Source organism: Petromyzon marinus, chromosome 15 (assembly GCF_048934315.1).
Source record: "Petromyzon marinus isolate PM22_M1 ecotype Great Lakes invasive population chromosome 15, UKy_Petmar_22M1.pri1.0, whole genome shotgun sequence".
NCBI lineage: Eukaryota > Metazoa > Chordata > Hyperoartia > Petromyzontiformes > Petromyzontidae > Petromyzon > Petromyzon marinus.
In genome coordinates this window covers 676950-701890 of record NC_133681.1, presented here as the reverse complement: position 1 = coordinate 701890, position 24941 = coordinate 676950, and the positions used below count along the sequence as shown (strand labels likewise).

The 24941-nt window shown below is 55.4% G+C and overlaps 2 protein-coding genes across 3 annotated transcripts; both read left to right on the top strand.

Moving 5' to 3' along the window:
- Positions 1–1921: 1921 nt before the first annotated feature.
- On the top strand, positions 1922–14334 carry LOC116942547 (serine/arginine-rich splicing factor 6-like). Of its 2 annotated transcripts, none has more exons than XM_032954590.2 (6): positions 1922–2174; positions 3128–3318; positions 4750–4844; positions 8446–8645; positions 9043–9108; positions 10239–14334. In XM_032954590.2, exons 1-6 carry the CDS (start codon positions 2068–2070, stop codon positions 10606–10608), a joined length of 1029 nt encoding a protein of 342 aa, XP_032810481.1. In that variant the 5' UTR covers positions 1922–2067; the 3' UTR covers positions 10609–14334. The 2 variants fall into 2 exon arrangements, with proteins under 2 accessions (XP_032810481.1, XP_075923289.1); XM_076067174.1 differs by having other exon boundaries at positions 3128–3319; positions 4736–4844.
- Positions 14335–16239: 1905 nt separating this feature from the next.
- On the top strand, positions 16240–23244 carry LOC116942546 (transmembrane protein 200C-like). The gene has a single exon (XM_032954587.2). It carries the CDS (start codon positions 18864–18866, stop codon positions 19782–19784), a length of 921 nt encoding a protein of 306 aa, XP_032810478.1. The 5' UTR covers positions 16240–18863; the 3' UTR covers positions 19785–23244.
- Positions 23245–24941: the final 1697 nt, after the last annotated feature.

Here is a 24941-nt window from a genome sequence, read left to right as displayed (position 1 = left end):
ATGGTGATGACGCTACTGCTGATGATGATGACAGTGTGATGCTGCTGCTGATGATGATGACAATGTGATGCTGCTGCTGATGATGATGGTGGTGATTACGCTGCTGCTACCGCTGATCATGTTTAATTGATTGATGATGATGCTAATAATGAATGATGGTCATTAATGTTAAAGCGTTAGAGAATTCTGGTGGGCTAGCACCTTGCTCCCCCGTGTAGCCTTCACAGACTGTCGGGGCAAGTGCTGTTAGCGAGTAGCACCTACGAAGGGTCAGCACGGGACACGATGGGGTGGGTCGCCTTTGTCTCCCTCCTGGTGATGTTTACACACCACACCAGATACTCATTTGAGGTTGAGTCGAGCTAGGGGAGTCCCAGAACCGATTCAGATAATCGTAATTGGTGTTGGCCGTGAGAGGGAATCAAACTGGGGTCGCCGCGTTTAGTAGCGCGGCGTAGCGCTATAACTGCCCCCTTCTTGATCGATTCGCCGTGTGGGTGAGACGGAGCAGTTTGGCACATCGAGTCCTGAGTGCGAGAGAACGAATCAATGTTTCAATTTCACGGGAACGGTAGCCATGGTAGAAGCGATAGAAGAGTGACAAGGAGGCTACGGACCACCACCCCCGCCTTCCAGTGAGTTCGCGACTGGAGTGAATCAGTGAGTAATGCATTGTCAATCAACCTGCAGTCAATGTGAGCGGAAGAACAGCTCGTTCTCAAGCCAACCTGTTCCACTGGTCCTGATTATAGCTGTTACAACACACACTCCCACACACTCCACTCGAACGTTATTGGCTTCTGTGTCCCCCGTAAATTTACCGAAATAACCAAAGACTAGCGACTCTGCACAGGGGCGACACACACAGCCGTGGTCAGGGCGAGACGTCCACGGCCGGGCGAAGGCGGACCCCGTCTCTCACGGCCCTGCGATGACATCCATCGCTCCACACGGCGCTGACGCAGGAGGAGCTGCTCACACGAGCAACATGTTGTTTCGTTTCGGACTGTGGGAAATTATAAGACGTAGGCGCGTCCACCGGCTCCGCCCAACACAACAGCGAACACAATGCTGCACTCAACACAATCGCCAATACCGCTGTGGCCTTAAAATAGAACAATATGTATACGGACAACAGACGACGGTTTGGGCGATGGCCCTTCTTGAAAGCGCATACATAGGGAGACCAGAAAGAGTGGACAACTGGATAAGAGTGGTTCGCGGATCCTTGAGCTCTCTCAAGTGGAGGGTCCCTTCCGCCTACAGGGGCACGCGCACGCAATTTCAGGGCTGCGCCTTCACCTTTAGTGTACAGCTATCAGGCTTACACTCGTGACGTAGTACACAATTCGCAATGACTAACGCGGACATGTGGCTGGGCTGACGGTAGCGGAAGAGCTGAGATAATTCTCACACAAGCGGCTGGCAGATAAGAGGATGGCGAGTAAGAAATTTCGCGGATAACAGGATGAAGATAACGCGGTGTGACGTCAGCCGCGCGGCTGGGTGTGACGTCACTCTACCGCCCGCGTGGGCGTTACTAAAGCAGTTACAAAAGCAAATTACATGTACGTGATGGCGTCACGAGTATAAACATCCAGGCGCAAACGTAACTATGGACTGGCTGCGATATTCTGAGTCTCATCACCAGAGTCAGAGTTGGTAAACATATGATGCTGGGTTACCGAGTGTAATTTGCAAGAAAAATAAAAAGTATTGGTCTGGAAAGCCAATGGGCGGATGGACTAAAACTTAATTTTATTTGCGTGTGTGTGTGTGTGTTCTGATCATTGTATACGCTTTGAATGAGTAAACACGTTTGGCATACGGCAACACGTAACTACCAACTACTTTTTAAAGTCGTAATGTCTGCACGTGACGTCAACACCGGCTCCGTGTTTAATGGCGTCATGTCCGCGTGTGAATTTCCGTGCCCGTGACGTCATCCGCGAGATCCGGTGACGTCACGCGAGTCGAAGCGAAGGCGGCCGTTACTCGGGCTTCGTGAAGAAGCAGAGAAGAAGAGAAGAGAGGGGAGAGAGAGAGAGAGGATAGACGACGACGATCATGTCGCGAATTTATCTGGGGAACCTGAGCTACAGGGCGCGCGACAAGGACATCGAGCGCTTCTTCAAGGGCTACGGCAAGATCGTGGAGATCAGCATCAAGCACGGGTGAGCGGCGCGGCCGCGTGCGCCCAGGCCTCGGGCCTGCACCGCGCGCCTCGCACACGACGACAACAACAACAACCACCACCACACGACGACACTTTCACTTTGTATTGAATGCATTTGACGTAATGTGCAATAATGTTAATAAGCTCTAGACGATGGTGACGATGCTTTGTGTTCGCGCGTTTGTTGTGCTTGCGTACTGCATATTCTCGGTTAATTGAGCTAACGAATTACACACAAAAGTTTTCCCGCGGAGGGAGGAACGGAGATGGAGGCCGCGGGGCCTGGGCCTTCACTCCCCCTGGCCGGGCCTTCACTCCCCCTGGCCGGGCCTTCACTCCCCCTGGCCGGGCCTTCACTCCCCCTGGCCGGGTCTTCACCGGGGCCTCCGCCTCGGGATCCCCAGGCCGGGCCTTCGCAGCCCAGCCCGGGCCTTGATTTCACAGCCCGGGCCTTCATTACGAGCCCGGGCCCTTCAGCCGCTGGTTCCCAGCCCGGGCCTTCACCTCGGGCCTCTGCCAGCCTCCATCTCGGGCCTTCATTTCCCAATCCGGACCTTCAGTCCCCACATCTCGGGCCTTCAGTTCCTTCCCCATCTCAGGACCTCGGTCCGGGCCTTCATTCCCCCACGCAGCGCCGGGCGGGGGGCGTCGGTTGCACAACCCTGGGCCTTCAATGCACGTCCTGGGCCTTCCCTCCCTGGTCCGGGCCTTCCCTCCCTGGTCCGGGACTTCACTTGGCGGCGCGGCGGGGCCGGGGCGGAGCCATAGCAGTTAGGGGCGGCTAGGGCTCCCGCCTGCCATGGGCCCGCACAGTAAGGCAACGAGCAGACACCGCGCAGGTCTTGCCGCCGCTTTGCTGCGGCTCTTCAGACTCAACCCCCCCTCCCACCGCACACCCCCCCCCCGGGATCCGTCCGTTCACGCTGCGCCTCGCCGCCTCCCCCGGGCCAGGTTCGGCTTCGTGGAGTTTGACGACACCCGCGATGCCAACGACGCCGTGTGCGAGCTGAGTGGCCGCGAGCTGTGTGGCGAGCGCGTGGTCATCGAGCACGCACGCGGGCCCAAGCGCGACCTGCACGGATACGGGGGCGGCGGCGGTGGCGGCGGTGGCGGCAGCAGCAGCAGCGGCGGAGGATATGGGGGTACGGACTCTGGGCCCTCTGGCACATTGACCCAATCTCGAAGTAAGATCATTATCGGCTCCCCGATGTGTTCTTTGGGTTGCGCCGTGTGTTTGTCCGGCACCATGTCCGACGTTCTTGCAGAAGCCCGCTACGTGCGGGCTTCTGCAAGATCTGAAGAGCGGAATCTCAGCGCGTTGGAGCAAAACGCCGGACATCGCACCGAACAACACGGCGCAACCCAAAAACACATCGGAGCATTGTACAGCACAACCGCGATAACCAATTCGCTATTGTAAGAGCATCATCCTCGGCCGTGGTCTGTCCACTGCCGAATAACGGCCCATGCCGCCATCATCAATCACGGTCATTGTAATCATCCTTCCAGCACCTGCATATGAGCGCATTTCATCGCACAATCTACCCCTTTGTATTGCCTCTTGGGGGCATTCTTGCCGTTGGCTGCGATTCTCGCTCGTCTCGTCCGTCGATCATTCCTTCTGGATGATCCGCTTAACCCAAGTCCACCTACATTTGCGAGCTGCCGCTATGATGTGTGGTGTGCTAGGCGCAGAAGTATTCGTGGAACCACAATCCAGACAAACATGGCTGGAATTGCACCCTCATGGAATCCAGCCTTCTTGGAATGTAGACACGTGATGCCTATCCACAGCCATAGCGAGAAATCTATCGCCACCGTACACCGCAGTCAAAGCACAATGCGATTGCTGTGGTGTGGCAACATGCCATGAGGATGAGGATAGGATGAATATAGCGATGGAGGCTTGAATGGATTCGAGCTTTCGGAGATCCATTAGTGCGATCTGAGGAGACCGCTCAGCTTCTCTGCCCTTCCCTGCGCTTGGGCAGCAAAAAACGAGCCCCGTTAAGCAGGGTTGAATTATCGGCGTGTGTGCAGTGGTGGCCCTTAACGTGCCAGTGGCGTGGCTGCGTGTCTATAGTCACTTGTTAAGCACAAATTATTTGTAGTGGTGGCATGGTCCACCCCATGCTTTTGGCTGCCATTTTGTCAATCAATCGCTTGGATGATGGCCTCCCCACGGCATGCAAATTGTGTCGATATTAAACCATGTCTCACTATGCTCGTCAATGAAGGTTGGTGAAAGCAGGGAAAATGTGAAAGTATAGAGGTACACAGTACAATGTTGAACTTTGGCGCGCATCTTGCTACATAGCCTTGCATCCACTTATGTTTGTGCAAAGCACTATCCAGGCTTAGTGCTGCTTGGCTTCCGAGTTCCGACGACATTGGGCGCATTCCACACCATTTGGTAATGGTGTTGATTACTTGTTTACAAACTGCACCGGGTATGGTTTCCGGTAGTGGATTGTCGAGAGCGTCTGTGCGTGTACGCGTGCAGGCGTCTTCCCCGTGCCTCTCGTGCCCAGCTAATGCCGAATGCGTGTTGTGTGTGGGCGGGGCTGGGACAGGCAGCATGGCGTTCCGGCACGGCCCCCCTCCTCGCACCGATTACCGCCTGGTTGTGGAGAACGTCTCCAGTCGCTGCAGCTGGCAGGACCTCAAGGTGAGACGGAGCTCCCAGGGCCATCACGTGGTGGCTTTCATAATGCCCACCGCGGTCTCCGCCTTTGTCTGCTTACCATTCTTCGTTTGAATACAAATTAAATTGCTACCGCGTCCGTCTTGTGATTGGTAAAACGCAGGGACGAAAATATTAACCTTCGCCTCCACAGCAGTGATTCAATTAATGATCGCTGTTGATGTCGCACCGCGATCGAGAATCCACAGCTTTTGATTAATATTTTTTTGTAATACTCACGTTTCAAATGTGATTTTTATTCTGTCAAACTGCAGCTTACACTTGAAAAATGTTCTTAAAGTTGCATGACCCAAAGAGGACATTGTGAACATTCCCACGAGAGCAGGGCTTCTGATTGGCCTTCACAAATAACAAGGGATCACCGTTGAGTGAGAGATGTGGCAGTTCTGCCTTTCGCTCAAACCTCTGCATTGACCGCATGATCATCCGTGCACTGTACAGTGTGTCTCTGGGCTCTTGATTCGTCCATCGATATTTATGGATTCGTAGTTTGCAGTCTGCGGTGCGAAAGTTGCCAGTGAGAATGACACAAGTCAACACGCGGTGGAGGTGGTGAGGGTGCAATGCCGTCTGGTGCTGGCGTGCCCTCCCTCCCTACGCAAACACCCGCCCTGCTGTTAGTGTGTGAAATGGGGGCATTGTCCATTTTGCCAATGTACGTGGCACAGGCAGAGGGGCGGCTGTTTCCATGTGGCCAAATCACTCCAAATGCGCCCGATATCAGATCTCCGAAGCTTTGCAGGCTGTGAGCCTGGTAAATTTTTGCAAGACTGCCGTTTTTTGTGCACCTGAACCGCAAGGAGAATGCAACACAGAATCTGTGAATGTTATCTGAGCCGAGCTTTGAGTTCTCCCCACCCCCCAACCTGCACTCAGGAGGTGTTGAACATTGAACACTTGTGCTCGTTTTAGCCGTAGCGCTGTTATTGTGCACAAAATGGGCACTCGCTTACTCAGTCGTGCTCAAGTAAACTCTTGGCAAGTGTTAAGATTAGTGGCCCAGGAATGGTGTCAATAATAGGTGGCGAAAACAGCCATGCCCCTGCTCTTTGAGACAAGCGTAACACTGGGTGTTATGTAACGTCCCTGCTGGTGGACTTTAATCCAGCAGGAGGCAGTATAGTCACACAGACAAAGCCAGCATAGGCTGCTGGGCAAATGATGTTTGCAAGGACTTATTAATGCTGGTACAGGACCTAAGGGGAAGGGGGTGGTTTTGACGGCACCACTCCTGGCCACCTTTGTCTCCCCGGTGCTTATATTTACACACGAGGTATTAATTTAAGGCCGAGTTGACTTATGGAAACCCAGTACTTGTTCAGATAATCACTATAAATGTTAGCTATGGCCAGTAATTAAAAAAATGGGGTGCTTGGGTTCACAGCACAGGGCGCCAACCACTGCGCCTCCGCTCCTGACAATACGGTGGCGCACGTGCGCTTGCGTACACGGCAACGGCCGACTGTCGTTAACATCAAATTGATGGGTCGGGCACGCGGCTCTCGCACCAGCGCTGTCGCCCTCGCAGTACGAGCATCTCGTTTAAAACACAAATCGTACTGCACAGACGATGCGCACGGCATCCACTTGATTAGCACAGTTGGGTGCGACGACGCGGCGACAAACGATGGCCCTTGAAGGCTCGTAAAATATCCACCGCTTTACTCAGAGTGTTGGGCAGTGTTTGCCATGGCCCGTTGTTTGTGTTTAGCGAACAAATACGGCCGGCCTTTAAACTAACAACTGCACTCTGCAAACCGGGTGCCAAGTCAGCTGTGACCTGATGGATGATGCTCGTGGCTGAAAGCGAGGGTTGTTAGATATTGTGTTGACGTTTTGTTTGAAGGTAAGCGCCCGTGGTGAAAGTAGCAGCAGTCTGAGCAGTCTGTTAGTGATTACCGTGGAAGCATGGATTGCAGTGGGTACAGCAGCACTTTGTCAGACTACCACTGGATGATGTTCTCCCCATTCCCATATCAGTAGTCATGGGGGTTGATGGCATTACTTCACGCTTGTCATTGCGGGTTGGTGAAGGGTGGCAAGGTTCGGTTACCCGTTCACTCCCCGCTGTTCAGTAATAAAACTGGTTGCAAGGTTCATCGCGTCATGAGCCAACTACTGCACTATCGCTCCAACCCCTGGACTGTAGTGTTTTGTCTACAGCTTGCACAATGTTGAGTATAATTAGTGAGCTATATATTTTATGCTTTTGGCAGCTTGTTTTTGTATTTAAATCCACCAAATCTCTTAGCAGCATCGATTCATAGACCATACTTCACTACGCTTTGGTCAGTAGGCATTAAGTTGTGCATGCAAGAATTAGTTTCCATTTGTGTATTCCGTATGGAATTAAATTCACGCACGATTGATGGGTGTATCATGGCAACTTCCCTTCAACCGGTGCTGAGCAGCATGGTGAAGTATGGTCAAACAACCCCCATGACTGACACGGTGTGGGGGAGGCCTTCAACAGTTGCTTTTACAAAATGGCTGTACTTGAACACAAAGGGATCAAAACGTATATTGTATAAGCTACGGTATGCAATGAGGTCGCACGGCTCGTGCAACCACTCGAGGCACTACAATGCCCCGTGGTATAAAAATAATCATCAAACGCTATGGGGGAGAATCGTCGCAGGCCTATTTAGTACCCTGTGGATTACACAGCCAGACTCGCTTGAAGTAGCAATTTATTTGTGCAGTGGCATCATGATTACGCCGCTTGATACTTGTATCCCGCTTGGGTGGTGCAGCGTGCACAGAGCAAGGCTCGAAGCTGGAAGGTTTCGGGTTCACACGCGGTCTTGGGAAATCCCAGCCCCGAATCTCTGGGATCGTTAACATGAGTTCCGTTGAGTGGAAAGTTGGCAGTGAAATGTCCTTCTTGTTCATTTGTCCACACCATGGAAATGTGAAATGTTCACTGCCAGCCCACGGCTGTTCAGAATATTTATCCCGAATGGTTGTTTTAGCAGAACACCACTTTCGTTTTGTTGTTTATGGCCTATGAAGAAGGGCCATTGCCTGAAATGCCCCCTTATTGACGAACACGTTGAATTCGTGTTATCTTTTATCGTTATGGAGCTAGTGACGTCACTTGATTAAATCACCATCAATGGCTTCATTTTAGCACCCAAGTGATGCCACTCCACACCCCGATTCCTAAAGTCTTCCAAGATATGGCAGGACATCAAGTGGGATCATAAACCCATTTCTCTCTGGCTTCCTCCCTCCCACACACAAAACTCCCCTGGCCAGGGTTGAGGAGTAGGCCTGGCCACTCGAGAGGGACTCTAGAGAACTCTTGCTTGTGGGAGGCCCTTTTTCTGCCAGCGGCGTGAGCAAGAAATTGCAAGGCTTTACCTTTGGCCCAAGGTAGGGGTGGAGAGGGGCGAGGGTGCATCAACTTCCATTCATAGACAAGCGAGTTGATTGATGTACATTGCGTGTACCTATGTTGAACTTCTTTTCGCACCGTACGTCGTCAACACGTGCCGATCGGAGGTGCGGCGTTGCAATTGCGCGTCTACCCCCGTGTGAGTCGAGGCGGTTGTTGTCGCTCCAGGACTACATGCGGCAGGCTGGCGAGGTGACGTACGCGGACGTGCGTGGGGACGAGGGCGTGGTGGAGTTCCTGACGTACGCTGACATGCGCCGCGCTCTCGACAAGCTCGACGGCTCCGACATGTACGGCCGCAAGATCCGGCTCACGGAGGAGCGCAGCTTCTCCCGGCGCCGCCGCTCACGCTCCCGCTCCCGCACGCGGTGAGCGCCCGCGCGGCAAACGCGCCAACACCGTGCGGTAACACCAGAGCGTTGTCACTAAATGCTTGAAAGATCGAAATTCAAGTCTGCTTCGGCAAATTTTGGTTATGGACTTCTTCCCTGGGTCGTTGTTCAGCCTCCTGGCTCTTTTGTCTTTGGGATGTTTAACGTAGATTTTAAACGAAACGTTTCGGTGAGCCGCAACAATAACAATTGGCGCGTTGTAAAATATTTTAAACACGGGACCGTTTGTATTTTTGCGGCTGTTTGGTTGTGGAGGGTCATCATGACATCCAAATCAATGCAGCACACTTGCCCCAACAGTCTGTTAAAAATGACACGGTGGATCTTTGTCTTACGTGTGCGTCGGTTTGATCACGTGTGTGCGTGTCCCCAGCTCTCCACGGCGCCGATCCCTGAGCCGCAGCAAGAGCCGCCGCTCGCGCTCCAAGTCGCGCTCGCGGTCAGTGCTGACCTTCCCTCGCCACCGCCCGTGCGGTTTTTTTGGGCTCTCCGCAGGGGAGAACGCAACCACGTTCACAACCGCATTCTGATTGAAGGGCACGCTGCGTTTTTAAACGACCGCATTTCTCATTTATACGCATTTTTCACAACGTAAAAAATCGGGAGTAATGACAAACTTGAAGTAAAGCATAAATAACGAGGGAAATGTCTAAATAAATGGGTCTCATATCCCGCAGCAATGGTGTTTTTATGAATTCTGTGAGAGGCCTCATAGTTGAGTGAAGACCTCCAGAGTGGGAACGTGGGCCCCTTTGTGCTGTCCGTGACCACACGAAGCCTGTTGCTTCGAAAACGGCCCCTAAACGATGTTTACCGGTCCCTGCAAGCGTCGTAACCGGACTAATTGGGTGTTTGCAGGAGCTACATTCGAACTGGCGAACACGGGGTTTCTAAGTTTAGTGCCACACTCGGTCACTTATGTCACAGCAAGGGCTTCTTGCAATGACAGAGGTGACCGAGGCGTGTTAATGCACCGCCCGCCAGAGGTATTTGACAGTCTTCTTTGACCTTCAAATACTTGTTAAAGTTACAACAAGCCCCTTGCCATCAAATCGGGACAGAAAACGACTCCCAACCGCCATTAATCAATTATTTTGGCGCATAGATCCCACAAAGCCGTCCATGGGCATCCTACAAGGTACGAGTGAGGAGACCAGATACGAGGGGATGCCCAAGGGAGATGAGGGGGATTCGGAGCACCGCACACCGAACGGGCTTAAACCTTAACCAGCATATCCGTGAAGTTAAGGATTTGGCAAAGTGGTGGGAGATGACAACCGGAGCTGCCAACGTGATCTTACCGTGAGGCCGGTTATGGGAGCACAGCTGGATGGGTGAATGTAATCCTCGGCAAGGAAAAGGTTTCCCCGACACCCAGACCTACAGCGTTCTGTCAGGTGCAGTGGTAGTGTTGTTGAGGCCCTGTCATCACCCTGACCGGCTGTGCTCGTGTGTGGCTGTGCTCGTCTGTGTGTGTCTGTTGGATGTGCTGGCGCGTGTGTGGTGCTGGCGTCCGTCTGTGTGGCTGTGCTTGCGTGTTTGTGACTGTGCGTGCGTTTACATCGGCAGATCGCGCGGCAAGGCAAGTCGCCGCTCCAAGTCGCGATCTCGCTCCAAGTCGCGATCCCGCTCCAAGTCGCGATCCCGCTCCAAGTCGCGTTCCCGATCCAAGTCGCGCTCGCGCTCCAAGAGCCCCGTCGTCAAGGGCAGCCGCTCGCACTCCAAGTCCCGCTCGCCGCCACGGAAAATGATGCGGTCGCCATCCCGCTCGCCGCTCAAGCAGAACGGCGGCGGCGCCGATGGGGACCAGGGGGGGGCGCAGCGCCAGGCCGGGTCGCGCTCACGCTCCCGGTCGCCGGCGCGGTCCAAGTCTCGCTCGCGCTCGCCGGCGCACTCTTCGTCGCCCATGCGCTGTCGCTCTGCCTCGCCCCGCGATTGAAAAACTTCCCCTTTTATCTGACCCCGGACCCCTTTCTAAAGACCCCGCAGATTCCATTGGCCCAGGTGCCTACCCCCTCCCCCCATTTCCCTGTTGAGTTAATTTTGTTCTCTTTTCTAGTTTTATTCACTACCAGCTCGCAATGTTTTGTTATGAATATTAACCTCTTTAGACTTGTGTTACGCTTCAGCAGGGTTGGAGATTCAGCGGCGTTAGATGAATCGAGTTACAATCCTAAAATAAAACTACAAAATTATTATTACATTTTCCATACAAATGAACGCCAGGGAGAGGGGGGTTTCGGACACCGCTCCCCAAGTAGCGATGTTTTAATCTGTTTTCCTTGCGGTGGGTGGGCACGGTATGTTCGTTGTGAAATCAGTGTTCCATTTTGTGGTTAAGCGGCACCGCAGGGCGTGGTAGCCGCACGTGAGATGGACGGGGCCCTCTGTCGATAGCGGTGACTTTAGGAAATGTCTAACCCCTACACGCCCCACACCGAAAGTCCCACTTTGCACGCTCGGTGTTTAAAGTGTTGCCATGGTTACCATCGTCATTCCTGTCCTAACGCAATTTTCTCTTTGTGCTAAACCAAACAGAAAAAAATGTGTCATTTGTCGCCTCTGCCACGAGTGAGACCTGCAGAGGTCCATGCTCCCAAACGAACACCCCCACGTGTGCCCCCACGCTCCCCAGCTTCCGCTTGCTCCCTCACGCCACCCGTGTCCCCCTGCCCCCGCAGCCTGCTCCCAACCGACGCACGCCCCCTTTGCTCCCCCTGTGATTGTGAAACACGCCTCAGTCTCACCCTTGCATCGTCTCGTCCTGGAACAAACAGTAGCGCCTTGGCAGTCGTTCATTTCCAGTGTCTCGTATCACGCCTGCGATTTAATTTCCGTTTGTTGATGCAAAGTGTGAGTAAATGGTTTATTTTAGCCGTGTATTGTGTAAAACCCTAATTGCTTTTAGCAGGGAGGGAGAGGGCTCTCGTTTAATGAAGTCTCTCCTTAAAAGGATACGAGAGTTGACCGGCAGTCAAAATCACCTTTCTAAAATTGTCGTTAATCAAACATTTCTAGTTCCCGTCCACCGCCAGCCTGCGTCGTTGCTTTTTCCAGCGCTAGTTCCGTTGTCCCCCGCAGATAGCTTCTCGCGAAGACGACCTTCGAAAGGACGGCTGCGTGCCGTGTGGGCATCGAGCGGACGAGGTTTGTGTTTGGCGTTCCCGTGCCGCACGCTCACCGGCTCGGTCACTCCGCTGCGAGTCGCTCTCGGGATGGCTCTTTCTTGGACGAGCCGTCCACCACGACGACACATCCCGGTGTCGGCGATGCGTGCTGGTGGTGGTGGGTGACGAGGTGTGTTATGGTGTGGTTGGCTTTCTCTCGGTGTGGATGGCATATCCGGTCCACGCTTGGCTGTGGATGCTTGCCCGCCCCCCCCACACTACCACTGTAACCGTGTGGGCGGTGCATGTCAGCCTGGGAAATCTGCAGCACTTGCATCGGCGTGGGCTCTGGCAGTGCTTCTCCTTAGGGGTTCACCATGCGTAATAGCCACCCTCCAACAGCAGAAAATAAATCGGCTGGGAGCAAATGACTTACAGCGGCTCACTGTGTCGAGAGTACAGCTCTCTTCATTTTCCAGGTAGTGAGAGGGTAGGGGGGATTGGGCCGAGAGACCCCTTGATCTAATAGGTCCTGTTCTGTTCTCTGAAACCGTGGGGATGCCGAGACCTCGGTGGGGGTTTTTTTAGACATTTCACCAGCCTCGACTGCATCCCGTCGATGTCGGCTTCGGGAAATGTCAACGTCGCGTGGGTCGCCGTGTTGCACAGTGCCCCGGTGCGTAACATCGTTTTTTGTATTGACAGGTTTAGAAGTGTAACGCGACTTCTGATTGAAAACACTTCAGGCTTATTGCATGCGGCATACACGGAGCGTCGCTAACCAGTAGGTGATCGCAGCTTAGTCTTGGGTGTTGGCGTTGAGGGCGAGGAGTCGCCGGGAGTAGGGTTGATATTTTACCCGATTCGTAATCGAGTTGCACAAGTCATGGAATCGATAATCGGAACACGGTTTGAGTTGAGTTGCAATGAAACCGATTGGCACGCCAACATTTATTTGTGGTCATTTTGCATCTCGGCACAAACCATATTAACAAGAGCTTACAGCCCGTTATCATTCCACTGCTAGATGAAGGCCTCACCACGCCCTGCCAGTATGGGGAATGGTTGAACATACTTCACCATCCTGGTTATGGCGTGTTGGGGAAGGTGAGGTTGATAAACTGAAGACTTTTTCTCCTTTTGCATTTAAACATCAATGCTAAAAACACGAAACAACCCTGGTGCGGAGTGCGACGTACATGTTTACGGTGATGGAAGACCGCCAGAGCCTGTGCTCGCGATTCGTCTTGGCAGATTGAATGGAAATCGCGCACCGATCTCTCCGCTGCCCGCGTGGCTCATTGCCAACCTGCGACTCGCGCCCCCTCACCATTAAAGTGTTGCGCCAACGCAGAAATTGCCCACGAACCGAAAAATCTCCACTAGAAGAGAGTCTTTGTCCCGTGACACGATGCCAGGAACACGATTGTAGTAATTTAGGTGGGGGGGGGGGGGTGAACAAACACGTTATTGTTTTGAAGGTGCTGTTGCCTGAAATGTTGGCCTACAGTCCGCAATTCCTTTACAGTTGTAAGAGTGATGTTCCTGCCCAGTGCTGAGGGCGTTTTGGTCTGTTTTGTGGGAGTGAGGAAAGAGTGGTGGGGAATTGGCGATGTGGCCGATGGAAAATGAGCGAGGATTGGGGGGGGGGGGGGGTGAGGAGACTTAGGACGTGGGCCTACGTCTCTTGCCAAAGCCACGATGCATTTCGGTCACTGGCAGAACGGTGAATCTGGCCTGTAGACCTGAATGTCACGCAAGTGAGGGATACCTCCCCACCATCATTAACGCTGTCGTATAACATAAAATATATGTGATGCGCCGAGGCTTTTTGGCAGTGGCCCTGGAAAGTTGGACCGTTGCCAAAAATGTAGCCCATTATATATGGGTGCCAAGACAGCTTGAGTAGTAAATGTGAGTTTTTGGATTTACGCAAGTACACCACTGCAGCTCCTTGGTTTCAAATAACGTGCATTTCAAGAATTGGATTTAGTATTCATGTTTCCTTGCATAATGATAATGGGGATGGTGCACTGCACTTTGACCCTGGCGACTCTGGTATTGATTCTCAACCGTGGGCAACATCGCTGACAAATGTCTCATCAGGCCCTGGGCCCTCTCCACGCTGACCAACTTGGAAGTATGGTCAAACAGCCATCACAGTTGACGAAATGGGGAGGCCATCCAGCGCTGGATTGACTGTGCTTTACACTTGCGTGATTTAAATTATATTTACAGCCCTTTGTCAATTATCCATTGCTGGATGAAGGCCACCCTATGGCGTTGTAATCACCTTTACAATCCACTGCCGAACTTTGTAAGAGCCCCCTTACCACCTGTACCAAGGTGTCCTCGTCCTGTTACACGAAGGCGTCATTTTAAACAAATCTTGCAGCTTTGTCTCCCGTTCACAGAGTGAAGCAACGCTTGACGGAACAAAGGGAATCGATTTCCCCACGCGTGCCCTGTGCACGACGCCTCTGAGGAGACGCGGGATCTAAAACGACGCTGTTGTGTTTTTTTGTCCCCAAATATCTTAATACAGTTTTTAAAAACGAGTCTCGTGGTTGTGGTGTTTGTGTGGTGATGGTGTGCACGGTGAGCTGTTCCGCGTGGTTTTGTTGGTTTTACGTTGGTGGTTATGGAGTCTAAGATTGTCGTGTTATTGATTTCGACATTTGTAGTTGTGTTGGCAGTGGTGAAATTTAAGTGAGTCGTGGTGTTTGGGTTGTGGTAATGATGTGCATTGTGAGGTCGTGGCGCTTCAGTTGTAAGCGAGTTGTCTGCGGTTGATGGTGGAAGTTGCTGTTGAGTCATGGAGCCCGCATGCCCAACCATGCGGGCTCCATGACCCAGATTCTGTTCGACTGGATAGATGGGGCTAAACGGGCGCGGCTAGAGAAGAGGTGGACTTATGTGGTGCAAAAGGATGTGGAGCTGATTGGACTTGCCGATGACTGGTACCATTGGTGTAAAGAGCGGCCTCTGGAGGAGGTTCGTGAAGGATGCTGCTGAGGTGGACGCAGTCGCCCTCCAGCAGATGGGCGACGCTCACAACAACGAGCAGAGCGCTGGGGGGATAAAACGCTAAAATTTGGCAAAGAGTGGAGCACAGCTGATGCATCTACCAGTCATCTCAGTCAACCCACGGCGCCTCTGTATGCTCCGTGACCTGACAACGGCCCTTCGACACTTCACGTGGCCTCGCCAAGCATGGCACAAGCGCCGTCGTGATGTCCACGCCACCTGTAGTCGTCGGCAGGCTGCTGAAAGTGACCGACGCCAAGCGGCGTCGTGGTTTAGTGACGCGCCCTGCAATGTCGCAGCACCGGCCGTGACGGGTTGACGAAGGCTGTGTAGCCGGGTAAATATGAGACGCTGCTGGTAAATATAGAACACCGAGCATTGCGACCCCCAGAGAGAGAGAGAGCTCGGGATGAACGTGCGGTGAATATCGCAGGTGCTCAATTTGCTTGCCACTTGGGAAATTCCACGTGAAGCCAAATGGTGTGAGGGCGTGGCTCAGGCAGGTTGGAGAGCTTTGGGGGAACGCCTGGGCTGGCGTATGGTGGGTATGGTCACGGCTGGCGTATGATGATGATGATTTCGTACGGCCATTGAAGATCGCCGATTAAATATTCAAAGCTTAGTGCTTTGATAGTTTGGTGAATTTTCCACATACACTCACCCACTTATTCTCTCACTTTCATCCACTTACCAACTCGCTCATATACCCACGCCTTCAAATGTATATTTGGGACAATGCGACATTTTATGGTCAATGGTTTAGTGTTTGAACCGCAAGTGACACGCGGAAGAGAGAATGCCCTCTCTTCCACATGTGCGTGAGGGATCCGCGGGACCGACGTCGAAGGGATGTTGGTGGGCATGCCGCGTGCTCAGGACATGTGTGGGCGAGGTCGCGCAGGCGTGGTTAGTACAGGTGTGGGTGGGGCTACATCTGCGGGCGTGGCTAGTACAGGTGTGGGTGGGGCCACACAGCTGCGGGCGTGGCTAGTTCAGGTGTGGGTGGGGCCACATCTGCGGGCGTGGCTAGTACAGGTGTGGGTGGGGCTACATCTGCGGGTGTGGCTAGTACAAGTGTGGGTGGGGCCATACATCTGCAGGCGTGGCTAGTACAGGTGTGGGTGGGGCCACACAGCTGCGGGCGTGGCTAGTACAGGTGTGGGTGGGGCCACACATCTGCGGGCGTGGCTAGTACAGGTGTGGGTGGGGCCACACATCTGCGGGCGTGGCTAGTACAGGTGTGGGTGGGGCCACAGCTGCGGGTGTGGCTAGTACAGGTGTGGGTGGGGCCAGACATCTGCGGGCGTGGCTAGTACAGGTGTGGGTGGGGCTAGTACAGGTGTGGGTGGGGCCACACATCTGCGGGCGTGGCTAGTACAGGTGTGGGTGGGGCCACACATCTGCGGGTGTGGCTAGTACAGGTGTGGGTGGGGCCACACAGCTGCGGGTGTGGCTAGTACAGGTGTGGGTGGGGCCACACATCTGCGGGCGTGGCTAGTACAGGTGTGGGTGGGGCTAGTACAGGTGTGGGTGGGGCCACACATCTGCGGGCGTGGCTAGTACAGGTGTGGGTGGGGCCACACATCTGCGGGCGTGGCTAGTACAGGTGTGAGTGGGGCCACACAGCCGCGGGCGTGGCTAGTACAGGTGTGGGTGGGGCCACACAGCTGCGGGCGTGGCTAGTACAGGTGTGAGTGGGGCCACACAGCCGCGGGCGTGGCTAGTTCAGGTGTGGGTGGGGCCACATCTGCGGGCGTGGCTAGTACAGGTGTGGGTGGGGCTACATCTGCGGGTGTGGCTAGTACAAGTGTGGGTGGGGCCACACATCTGCAGGCGTGGCTAGTACAGGTGTGGGTGGGGCCACACAGCTGCGGGCGTGGCTACTACAGGTGTGGGTGGGGCCACACAGCTGCGGGCGTGGCTAGTACAGGTGTGCGAGAGGAGAGTCACTTTCCCGGAGCTCGCGGAGGAGAGGAGACATGGCGCGGGGAGCCGCGGTCCAGGTACGGCTCCTGCTTGCCCGGTCGTGCCAGGGCCCCTCGCCGCGGCGGGGAGGGGTCCCATAGGGTGCGGGGTTGGGGGGCAATGGAGTAGGGAGAGGTGGCTTAGCTGAGTGACAGCTGAGATAGAAGGTGGCACAGCTGATAATGTTTGAAGAAATAGCAGCACAGCTGAGATAACTGGTGACAGTTGCGATAAGAGGTGACAGCTGAGTGACAGCTGATATAGAACGTAGCACAGCTGATGTGTGATGGAGAAGCGCAGGTGAGATAGGTGACAGCTGAGTTCGAATGTGGCACAGCTGATAGGTGGCATAGCTAATTATTATTATATAGCCTTAACAGACTTTTGGGGAAAGAAGTACTGTTAGCGAGTACTTATGAAGGCCGCCACGGCACACGAGGGTGTGGTTGGCCAGCACCGCGCCTGACTGCCTTTATCTCTTGAGTAGCGATGTGTGCACATCCCACCAGTTACTCATTTCTGGCTGAGTTGACGTAGGGGAGGTCCGGGTCTGGTGTTGCCCATGAGCGGGAATCAAACTCTGGTCGCCAGGGATACACACACGGGCTACGCGCGCGCGAGGTCACTGAGGTCGAGGCAGACCCCGTCACTGTCAGGTGCGGAACGGAGTGTTTCATCATTTCCTGGAGCCTACTCAACCCCGCAAGCGCACGCCATGCCGCAAAACGCTGCACGCACCCGATAGTTGGTAACAGCCGATGCTAGAGCCAGTGCCAACCTCTTGGGCCGACTCGTATCTCTATCATTCGTTCATCACGCATGCTGACCTTTTTCCTACACCGCTCGCCCAACCACGACCTAACCCGAATCTAACCGTGATTTTATCCCGACCTTGACTCTGCCCTACACCGCAGTGGCTCCCGTCTGTGGTGCCCGTGTGATGGAAGGAATCGTGGCTTTAAATAGAAGATCGATCTGAATCGCTGTGTTGCGAACCCTGCTGCTGGGCTCCATCGCTGATGGAGGGGTCTGTGTCGCTTGTGGGGGAAGGGCCACAATTAGGAGAGGGAGGTGAAGGGGAGGAGGGCTGGTGGAGTGATTCGATCGAGATCGGAGCTGCATTTCTGCCTGGCTCCATCCGCTTCACGGCCGCGGAGCAAGCGAGGGGAGGAGGAGGGATGCAAGGGAACACAGGAGGGAGAGAGGGAGATGTAGAGAGGGGCGGAGGGAGGCAAATGAAGCGAGGGATACAAGCCCCCCGCCTCCCGCTCCTCCCTCCCGCCTTGGAGCCGCGACCCTCTCCAGGAGATGCTCCATCTCTTCCTATCATCGTCCCGTTGCTGCTGCTCTCGCCGTTGCGATGGCCCACGGATAAACAGGGCACCAGCCGCTCCAGCGGCGTGTGCGGGAAGCGACCCTGCGTCCTCTGATTGCGAGCGGCCGTGTCGTGCGGCGATATTTATTTATTTATTTTGGCCAACAATTCTGTGATCTGACGCGCGAGCTGTGATTAAGCGGCGCTCCGGGCCGTGTCGTCACAACTCTTGGACACTCATCACCATCACCTCCATCATCACCATCATCCCCATCATCGCACACTGTACCTGCCTCCCCTCTCCCCGAGTGTGTGAGCTGTGATTTGCGTGCTCCCTGCGTTTTGTTTAAAAGTCTCCCTGCTGCTGTTGCTGCTTCTGCTGCTGCTTTTGCTGTTGCCTCTGCGTCAATTTATCTCAATTTTCATCCTAAACGTTTCTTCGCCTCGTGTCGGCTCCCTCCTCCCATCTCCCTCGGCTCTCCTCCACCCTCCCGCGTTTCACATCCACCGTCCGCGCCGCACCTCTCCCCGTCCTCCCCTCTCCCTCTCCTATCTCTCTCCTCCATCGCCTCTCTCTCGCTTCTTCTCTCTTCTGTCATCTTTCCTCTCCTCTCATCTCGCGTCCCTGTTTTTTCTCTCTCTCTCTCTTCTATTCTTCTCCCCGCTGTCTTCCCTCCCTCCCTTTCTCTCTACTCTCCCTCCCTCTGTCATCTCTCCTCCCGCGCGGCTCTCGCTCTCCACTCGCGCTGCTCTCCAGCCAGGGCCGCCGCTCCTCCACCGATGCCGGCCATGATCGCCACGGGCGGCCTCATCCGCGGTCTCGCCGCGGCCACGCGGAAGCAGGAGGCCATGCGGGGCCTGGACCCCGAAGGCGACCCCGGCTCCACGCGCCGCCAGCGCCGACGGCGACGGCGGCGCCGCAAGAGAAAGCGCGAGGGTCGCGACGTGGTGCTGGTGCGAGGCCGCCTGCGCCTCGTGTCCCTGGCCGGGCTGGTGGCCCTGCTGGGGCTGCTGGTGCTGGCCCTGGGCATCGCCCTGGCGGTGCTCGGGTACTGGCCGCCTCCATCTCCGCCGTCGTCTGCGGACTCTGACGCCGACCCCAAGGACGACGCCGCCGCCGCCGCCGGAGTCGCGGCGGGGGCGAGTCGAGAAAACGGGACCGCCGCCAGGGACCGGGCGCGAGGCTTTCACGGGGTCCGCGGCGAGAAGGGGCAGCGGGGCAGCGCCGAGGAACTCCCCGCAGCGCGCAGCCTGCGCTGGCTTGCGGGGCAGATGCTGAGCGCCGAGCGCATGAAGGTGGTGGGACCGCTCGTGATGGGAGTGGGGATCTTCGTGTTCATCTGCGCCAACGCGGTGCTGCACGAGCGCCGAGACCGCGACACGCGCCTCATCCGCCTGCGCGACCTCTACTCGTCGGCCATCGATGCGGCGGCCAACGGGGGCGCTGGCCTGGGGCCGGGGCCGGGGCCGCAGCAGCAGCAAGCGCCGCTCGCCACTGTGGAGACCCTGAAGCCACGTGATGATATGCGGAGAGCCCGAGGAGGAGGAGGAGTTGCTCTTCCTGGGGTCCCCTCCTCCTCCACCGCTTCCTCGCCGCGGCCACCCCGTGGAGACCCCCCTGTCCCATCGGGGTCCAAAGCAGGGATCCGCGGAGCTGCGACTGAGGGGACCCTGGAGATGACCCGCGAGACGAGGTTTTGACTGCGAGACGAGGTTTTGATTCTGGGAGGAGGAATGATTGTGAGGAGGGAGAGTTTCCCGACATGAGCCCAGGAGACGCTTCCTGACCACGGGCTCACATCATCGCATCACATTGCATCCCGTCGCATCGCGTCCCATTGCGTGGCGTCGCATCGCGTGGGCGATTCGCCGCATCCCTGGCTGGCGGTGATGGAGACATCGGAAAAGTTTGTTGCCGGAATGGTCGGAAGGAACTGGAGCAGTGATCAGCAACAAGTGGATTCTGACCTTCGATCTCCTCTCCTACCTCCTCCGCATTCCCCACCGCTCCCTGGGGTTCACTGGCTACCTGCAAGCCCTGGTGTCACCACGTGGGAGGACGGGAGGGAGTTCTCGGAGCTGGGAAGTTTAGGTTTGACACCCGGTGACGGGTGGAGGAATCAGAGGACACGACGAGCCGTGTGCTTGTGGCGTGAAGCACTTTGCTTGGACTGAGACGAGTCGACGCGAGGTGCCCTGGAGGGGTGAACACGGGGACGTTTAGTGTGGAAAACACACGAGTTCAAAACCTGGGCAGCCGCGATCCATGGCGGATGGGAGGGATGACGGGTTGAGTTGGGGCGATTCAGCCAATCACCACAGTCCTCCGGTCGATAGAAGAAAACTAGAATCAGCACTTTTCGATAATTTAACGGCGTGTGTTTGTGTGTGCCATGGTCAGACTGGTCACTGTCGTGGGAACGTCCCATTCCCACCACTGGCTAAGCCCCCGCCCCCCACGTGATGAGAGCAGCCAGGCACGTGCCCTCAGCGCCACGCGAGCGGAACGGCGCCTCGCGACACGCGGTGCTCGTGCAGCCCCTTTCGTCGCTCCACTGCTGGATGAGGGCCTCCCCACGCCCTGCAGGTGCGGGTTTGGTGAAGGCGGGGAGGAGCGTTGCGGCCTACAGCGACCAGCCTTGCACGATGTGTTCCCCTTCCACTGAGTACTGAGCAGGCTCGACGCTTGCTCGGCTGCCCGAGAGGCGACGACTCTGCGGGCTCATTGGCCGTGGGCCTCGCAACGCGCGCGGCTCTCTCCGCCGTCACGTCCCGCGGTCGTTCTCCGTATTGTCGCGTCATCAGGGTAGCGCGCTGGCGTGGAGACGCCACCCCTTGTCGCGCTCTCTGTGCGCACCGTGGCTTCGTGCGTCTCCTGCAGCCGCTAGAGGCCGCTACATTAACCGCGATGTAACAAAAATAATAATCGATTATCGACTCGCGATCCAGATTTTGCAATCCCCGCCGGGGAGATCGGAATGGCGCGGGGCTCGTTGTGAATGCGGTGACGTCGCTGGAGCTGTCACGGCGAGGCATCCGGAGAGGGCAGCTGCGGGGTTTGGGGTGAACCCTCATGTCGCGGACGTTTCGCCCACATCTGAGCGGGCAGTCGCTCGCCTCGACTGATCGCAGTCGACACGGCTTGGTCGCTGCGATCAGCACAAATAACGCGAACATTTATTTTCCTCCTGTTGCGCAAATGCTCGCTCAGATGTGGACAAAGCTGTTGCCTCCGATGCATTTGAGAGCGACTTGGTCGCGTGGCGGATCCAGGAGAACCCGGGACCCGTGCAGCCTAAAGATACCGCTGCTATCTCCACGGGGACACGTGGTCTCTGTGTAACAGGGATCTCTAAGGGACCCACGAATCGCTCTCATCTGCCCTTCCCCCCCGTGGCTAGAACCCCCACCCCCTTGTTTTTCGGACAAACTTCATCATCGCGGGGGTCTCGTATTGGTGTTACGGGGGTTTGTACAGACACAGGGACCTCCCGTGCGTGTGTCCGGGGTTGAAAACCCCCTCTGACGAGGGAGGTCGCGTCCCCCGAGACCCGAGAAGATCCCTATGAAGAGGATCTCCGTTCGGGCGTGAGAGTCGGCGTGTTGGGGCTCAGCGTTGTTAACATAGCACACAGCACAGACAGTACACGTCACACACCGCACAGACAGTACACGTCACACACCGCACAAGCAGTACACTTACTAATCATAGCGCTGATGAAACACAACACACATAGTACACATCAAGGCCGTAGCCATGGAGTCAACATTGGGGGGGACCAAATCTTCCAGGGGGTCTGGGGTCCCCCCCCCCCAAAAAAATCCAATTTTAAAACGAATTTCCTGCCATTTCCTGCACAAAATATTTAAAAATTCACTAACACATAGGATGGACTTTTTATTTATTTTTAGCAATAATGTCTAATAGTGGAATGTATTACATTGCTATGTTTTTTTCTTTTTTACCTTTTCTTATTTCATTGTATGTAATGGCACAAACATTAGGGATTTATAAAGTACACCAATAACCACAATCATATAAACAAATATTTTTATAGCAATATATTGGGGGAGACATTTTGAGCATATTTAAATATTGGGGGGGGGGGGGATGTGTCCCCCCCAATATCTATTAGAATTGCGGCCTTGGTACACATTGCATAAATACAGCACGCACATCGCAGCATAGCACGGAGCGAATACTCGACACACTGCACACAAGCGGAGCACAGAGTACACATGGCACAAAACAATGCATCAGGGTAATCATCATACTGCTACTGATGATGGTCGTGCTGCTACAACTGTTGCTGATGATGATGGTAATAGTGTTAGTAGTCAAGATAGCGGTTGTATTGAAGATATTGATGGTGATTGCGCTGATGGTGGTTGTAATGATGATGATGGTTCTGTTGATTGTAGTCATGGTGATGGTAATGGTGATGATGGTAAGGATGATGATGATACGCGTCTTGTAACACGTGCGTGTAACGCTTGTCTTAAAGCAATAACCACTCGCCCAGACCCCGCTTCCCAATCGCGAGGCGAACCACTATAGCTACTTAAAGACGTCATGACCACGTGCAATCATTCTCCACCTCGATCAATCATCCACAACCACGAGCGATCATCCACAACCACGTGCGATCATTCACAACCACGTGCGATCATTCACAACCATGTGCAATCATTCTCCACCTCGAGCAATCATCCACAACCACGTGCGATCATCTACAACCACGATCAATCATCCACAACCACGAGCGATCATCCACAACCACGAGCGATCATCCACAACCACGATCAATCATCCACAACCACGTGCGATCATCCATTACCACGTGGGATCATCCACAACCACGAGCGATCATCTACAACCACGTGCGATCATTCACAACCACGTGCAATCATTCTCCACCACGAGCGATCATCCACAATCACGAGCGATCATCCACAACCACGAGCGATCATTCACAATCACGTGCAAGCATCCACAACCACGTGCGATCATCCACAACCACGTGCGATCATCCACAACCACGAGAGATCACCCCCCCCCCCTCCCCGTGATTTCTCCTCGTCACGCACGGCGCGCGGTGTGCTGATCGATGTGAGGAGCATCGGGGTCGCGCCGGGTGAATAAAGAAGAGAGAGGAACTCCTCACCTGTGGGTGCTGCTGTGTGGGTGGGGGTGGGGGCAGGGATGGCCGCGTCACCGATTCCGCGTCGATTCCGCGTCGATTGAAATCGATGCGTGGCACGACCGTGCGGGAAGGAACCGATTTATATTTTTATTTAAGATTTTGTCTTTGCAGACACAATGGTGGAAGTGAAAGTAGGCAGAGCGAGACGAACAACAGTGCAAGGTGATGAGGCAGTGCGGGTGACAGTGCACCCGGGACTGACAGGACTGGTGACAGCCGACGACACGTACAGCGGTTATGGACAATGCCCGGACGCAGGTCCACGAGTTGGTCTCGCGTCATCGCCGTGCCCGCTGGTCGCCGTGCCCGCTGGTCGCGGTGCCCGCTGGTCGCCGTGCCCGCTGGTCGCCGTGCCCGCTGGTCGCGGTGCCCGCTGGTCGCCGTGCCCGCTGGTCGCCGTGCCCGCTGGTCGCGCGGTGCCCGCTGGTCGCCGTGCCCGCCCGTGCGTGCGCCCGGAGCGCGAGCGTTGAATCGTTACACGGACTCCTGTTCCAGATACCCCCTTCCCGCTCCCCTCCTACCATCGCTACTCCCCACCATCATCATCCCTCCTACATCTCCCCGTCCCTCCTCCTCCGCAGTCCCCCTGACTCATTCCTTGTCCTCCTCATTCCTCTTCACCGTCATTCCTCCTCCTTCCTAACCCGACTCTTCATCCGTCCTTCCCTCGTCCACCACCTCCTCCCTTCGATAGGTGAACCTCCTCCTTCTCGGGGGCTCCGTCTATCAGCGATGACGGCGGACATCGCGATGTTCTTGTTCTGTGTAACTGCACCCGGGGCGGCGCGGACCCCGGCACCTCGCAAGCATCAACCCCAGCAGCCCACGCGCGGTTAGAACCGGGGCGAGCGGCCACGGACGAGGGAAACCTGTATGGTCTCACTGGGGACCACCAGCACCTATCACGCAGCCTCGCACTGAGCGTCGCGAGCGGTGTCCGTGGGGGACCTGGGAAGGGCTTCATTAGTTACTGAACCCCATCCCCTAGATAGCGGGGTTTGGGGGCGGGCAGTCGACGGGACTGAGTCTCCATGGGAGTCCTTGGTGACTGAGACCATCAGCTCACGGCATTTGAGATCCCGGCTTTATCACGGGCAGCTGACACCCGGCTTTGAACCCAGGATCTCAGCGGTGCAGACTCGGCGTCTCTGATCGACGAACCGCCGTGGGCCCTGGGAGTTTTTAGAACGTGGATGAGTGGCGGAGCTGGGCCCAGACTTCCCTGGGGGAGGGGGGGGGCTACAGACAGAGAGCCACGTGGCAGCCCCTGATGCATAATTCATCTCCGCCTCCTTTGTCTCTCCCCGTGTGCGCGGCGCGGGACAACGACGCTCACCGACACGGAGCGCAAACGCCCCGGGGCTCCGCGAGCCCCAGACAGCGGTGGGCGCGGCGAGGTGTGTTTGTGTCACGTTGTGTTTGTGTCACGTTGTGTTTGTGTCACGTTGTGTTTGTGTCACACCGTTGTGTTTGTGTCACACCGTTGTGTTTGTGTCACGTTGTGTTTGTGTCACACCGTTGTGTTTGTGTCACGTTGTGTTTGTGTCACGTTGTGTTTGTGTCACGTTGTGTTTGTGTCACGTTGTGTTTGTGTCACGTTGTGTTTGTGTCACACCGTTGTTTGTGTCACACCGTTGTGTTTGTGTCACGTTGT

Coding starts and splice junctions, on each gene's coding strand:
- LOC116942547 (XM_076067174.1), top strand. CDS start 2,068: ATGTCGCGAATTTATCTGGGGAACCTGAGCTACAGGGCGCGCGACAAG. Junction 8,646..9,042: donor CGCTCCCGCTCCCGCACGCG/GTGAGCGCCCGC, acceptor GCGTGTCCCCAG/CTCTCCACGGCGCCGATCCC. Junction 9,109..10,238: donor CGCTCCAAGTCGCGCTCGCG/GTCAGTGCTGAC, acceptor TTACATCGGCAG/ATCGCGCGGCAAGGCAAGTC.
- LOC116942546 (XM_032954587.2), top strand. CDS start 18,864: ATGCCGGCCATGATCGCCACGGGCGGCCTCATCCGCGGTCTCGCCGCG.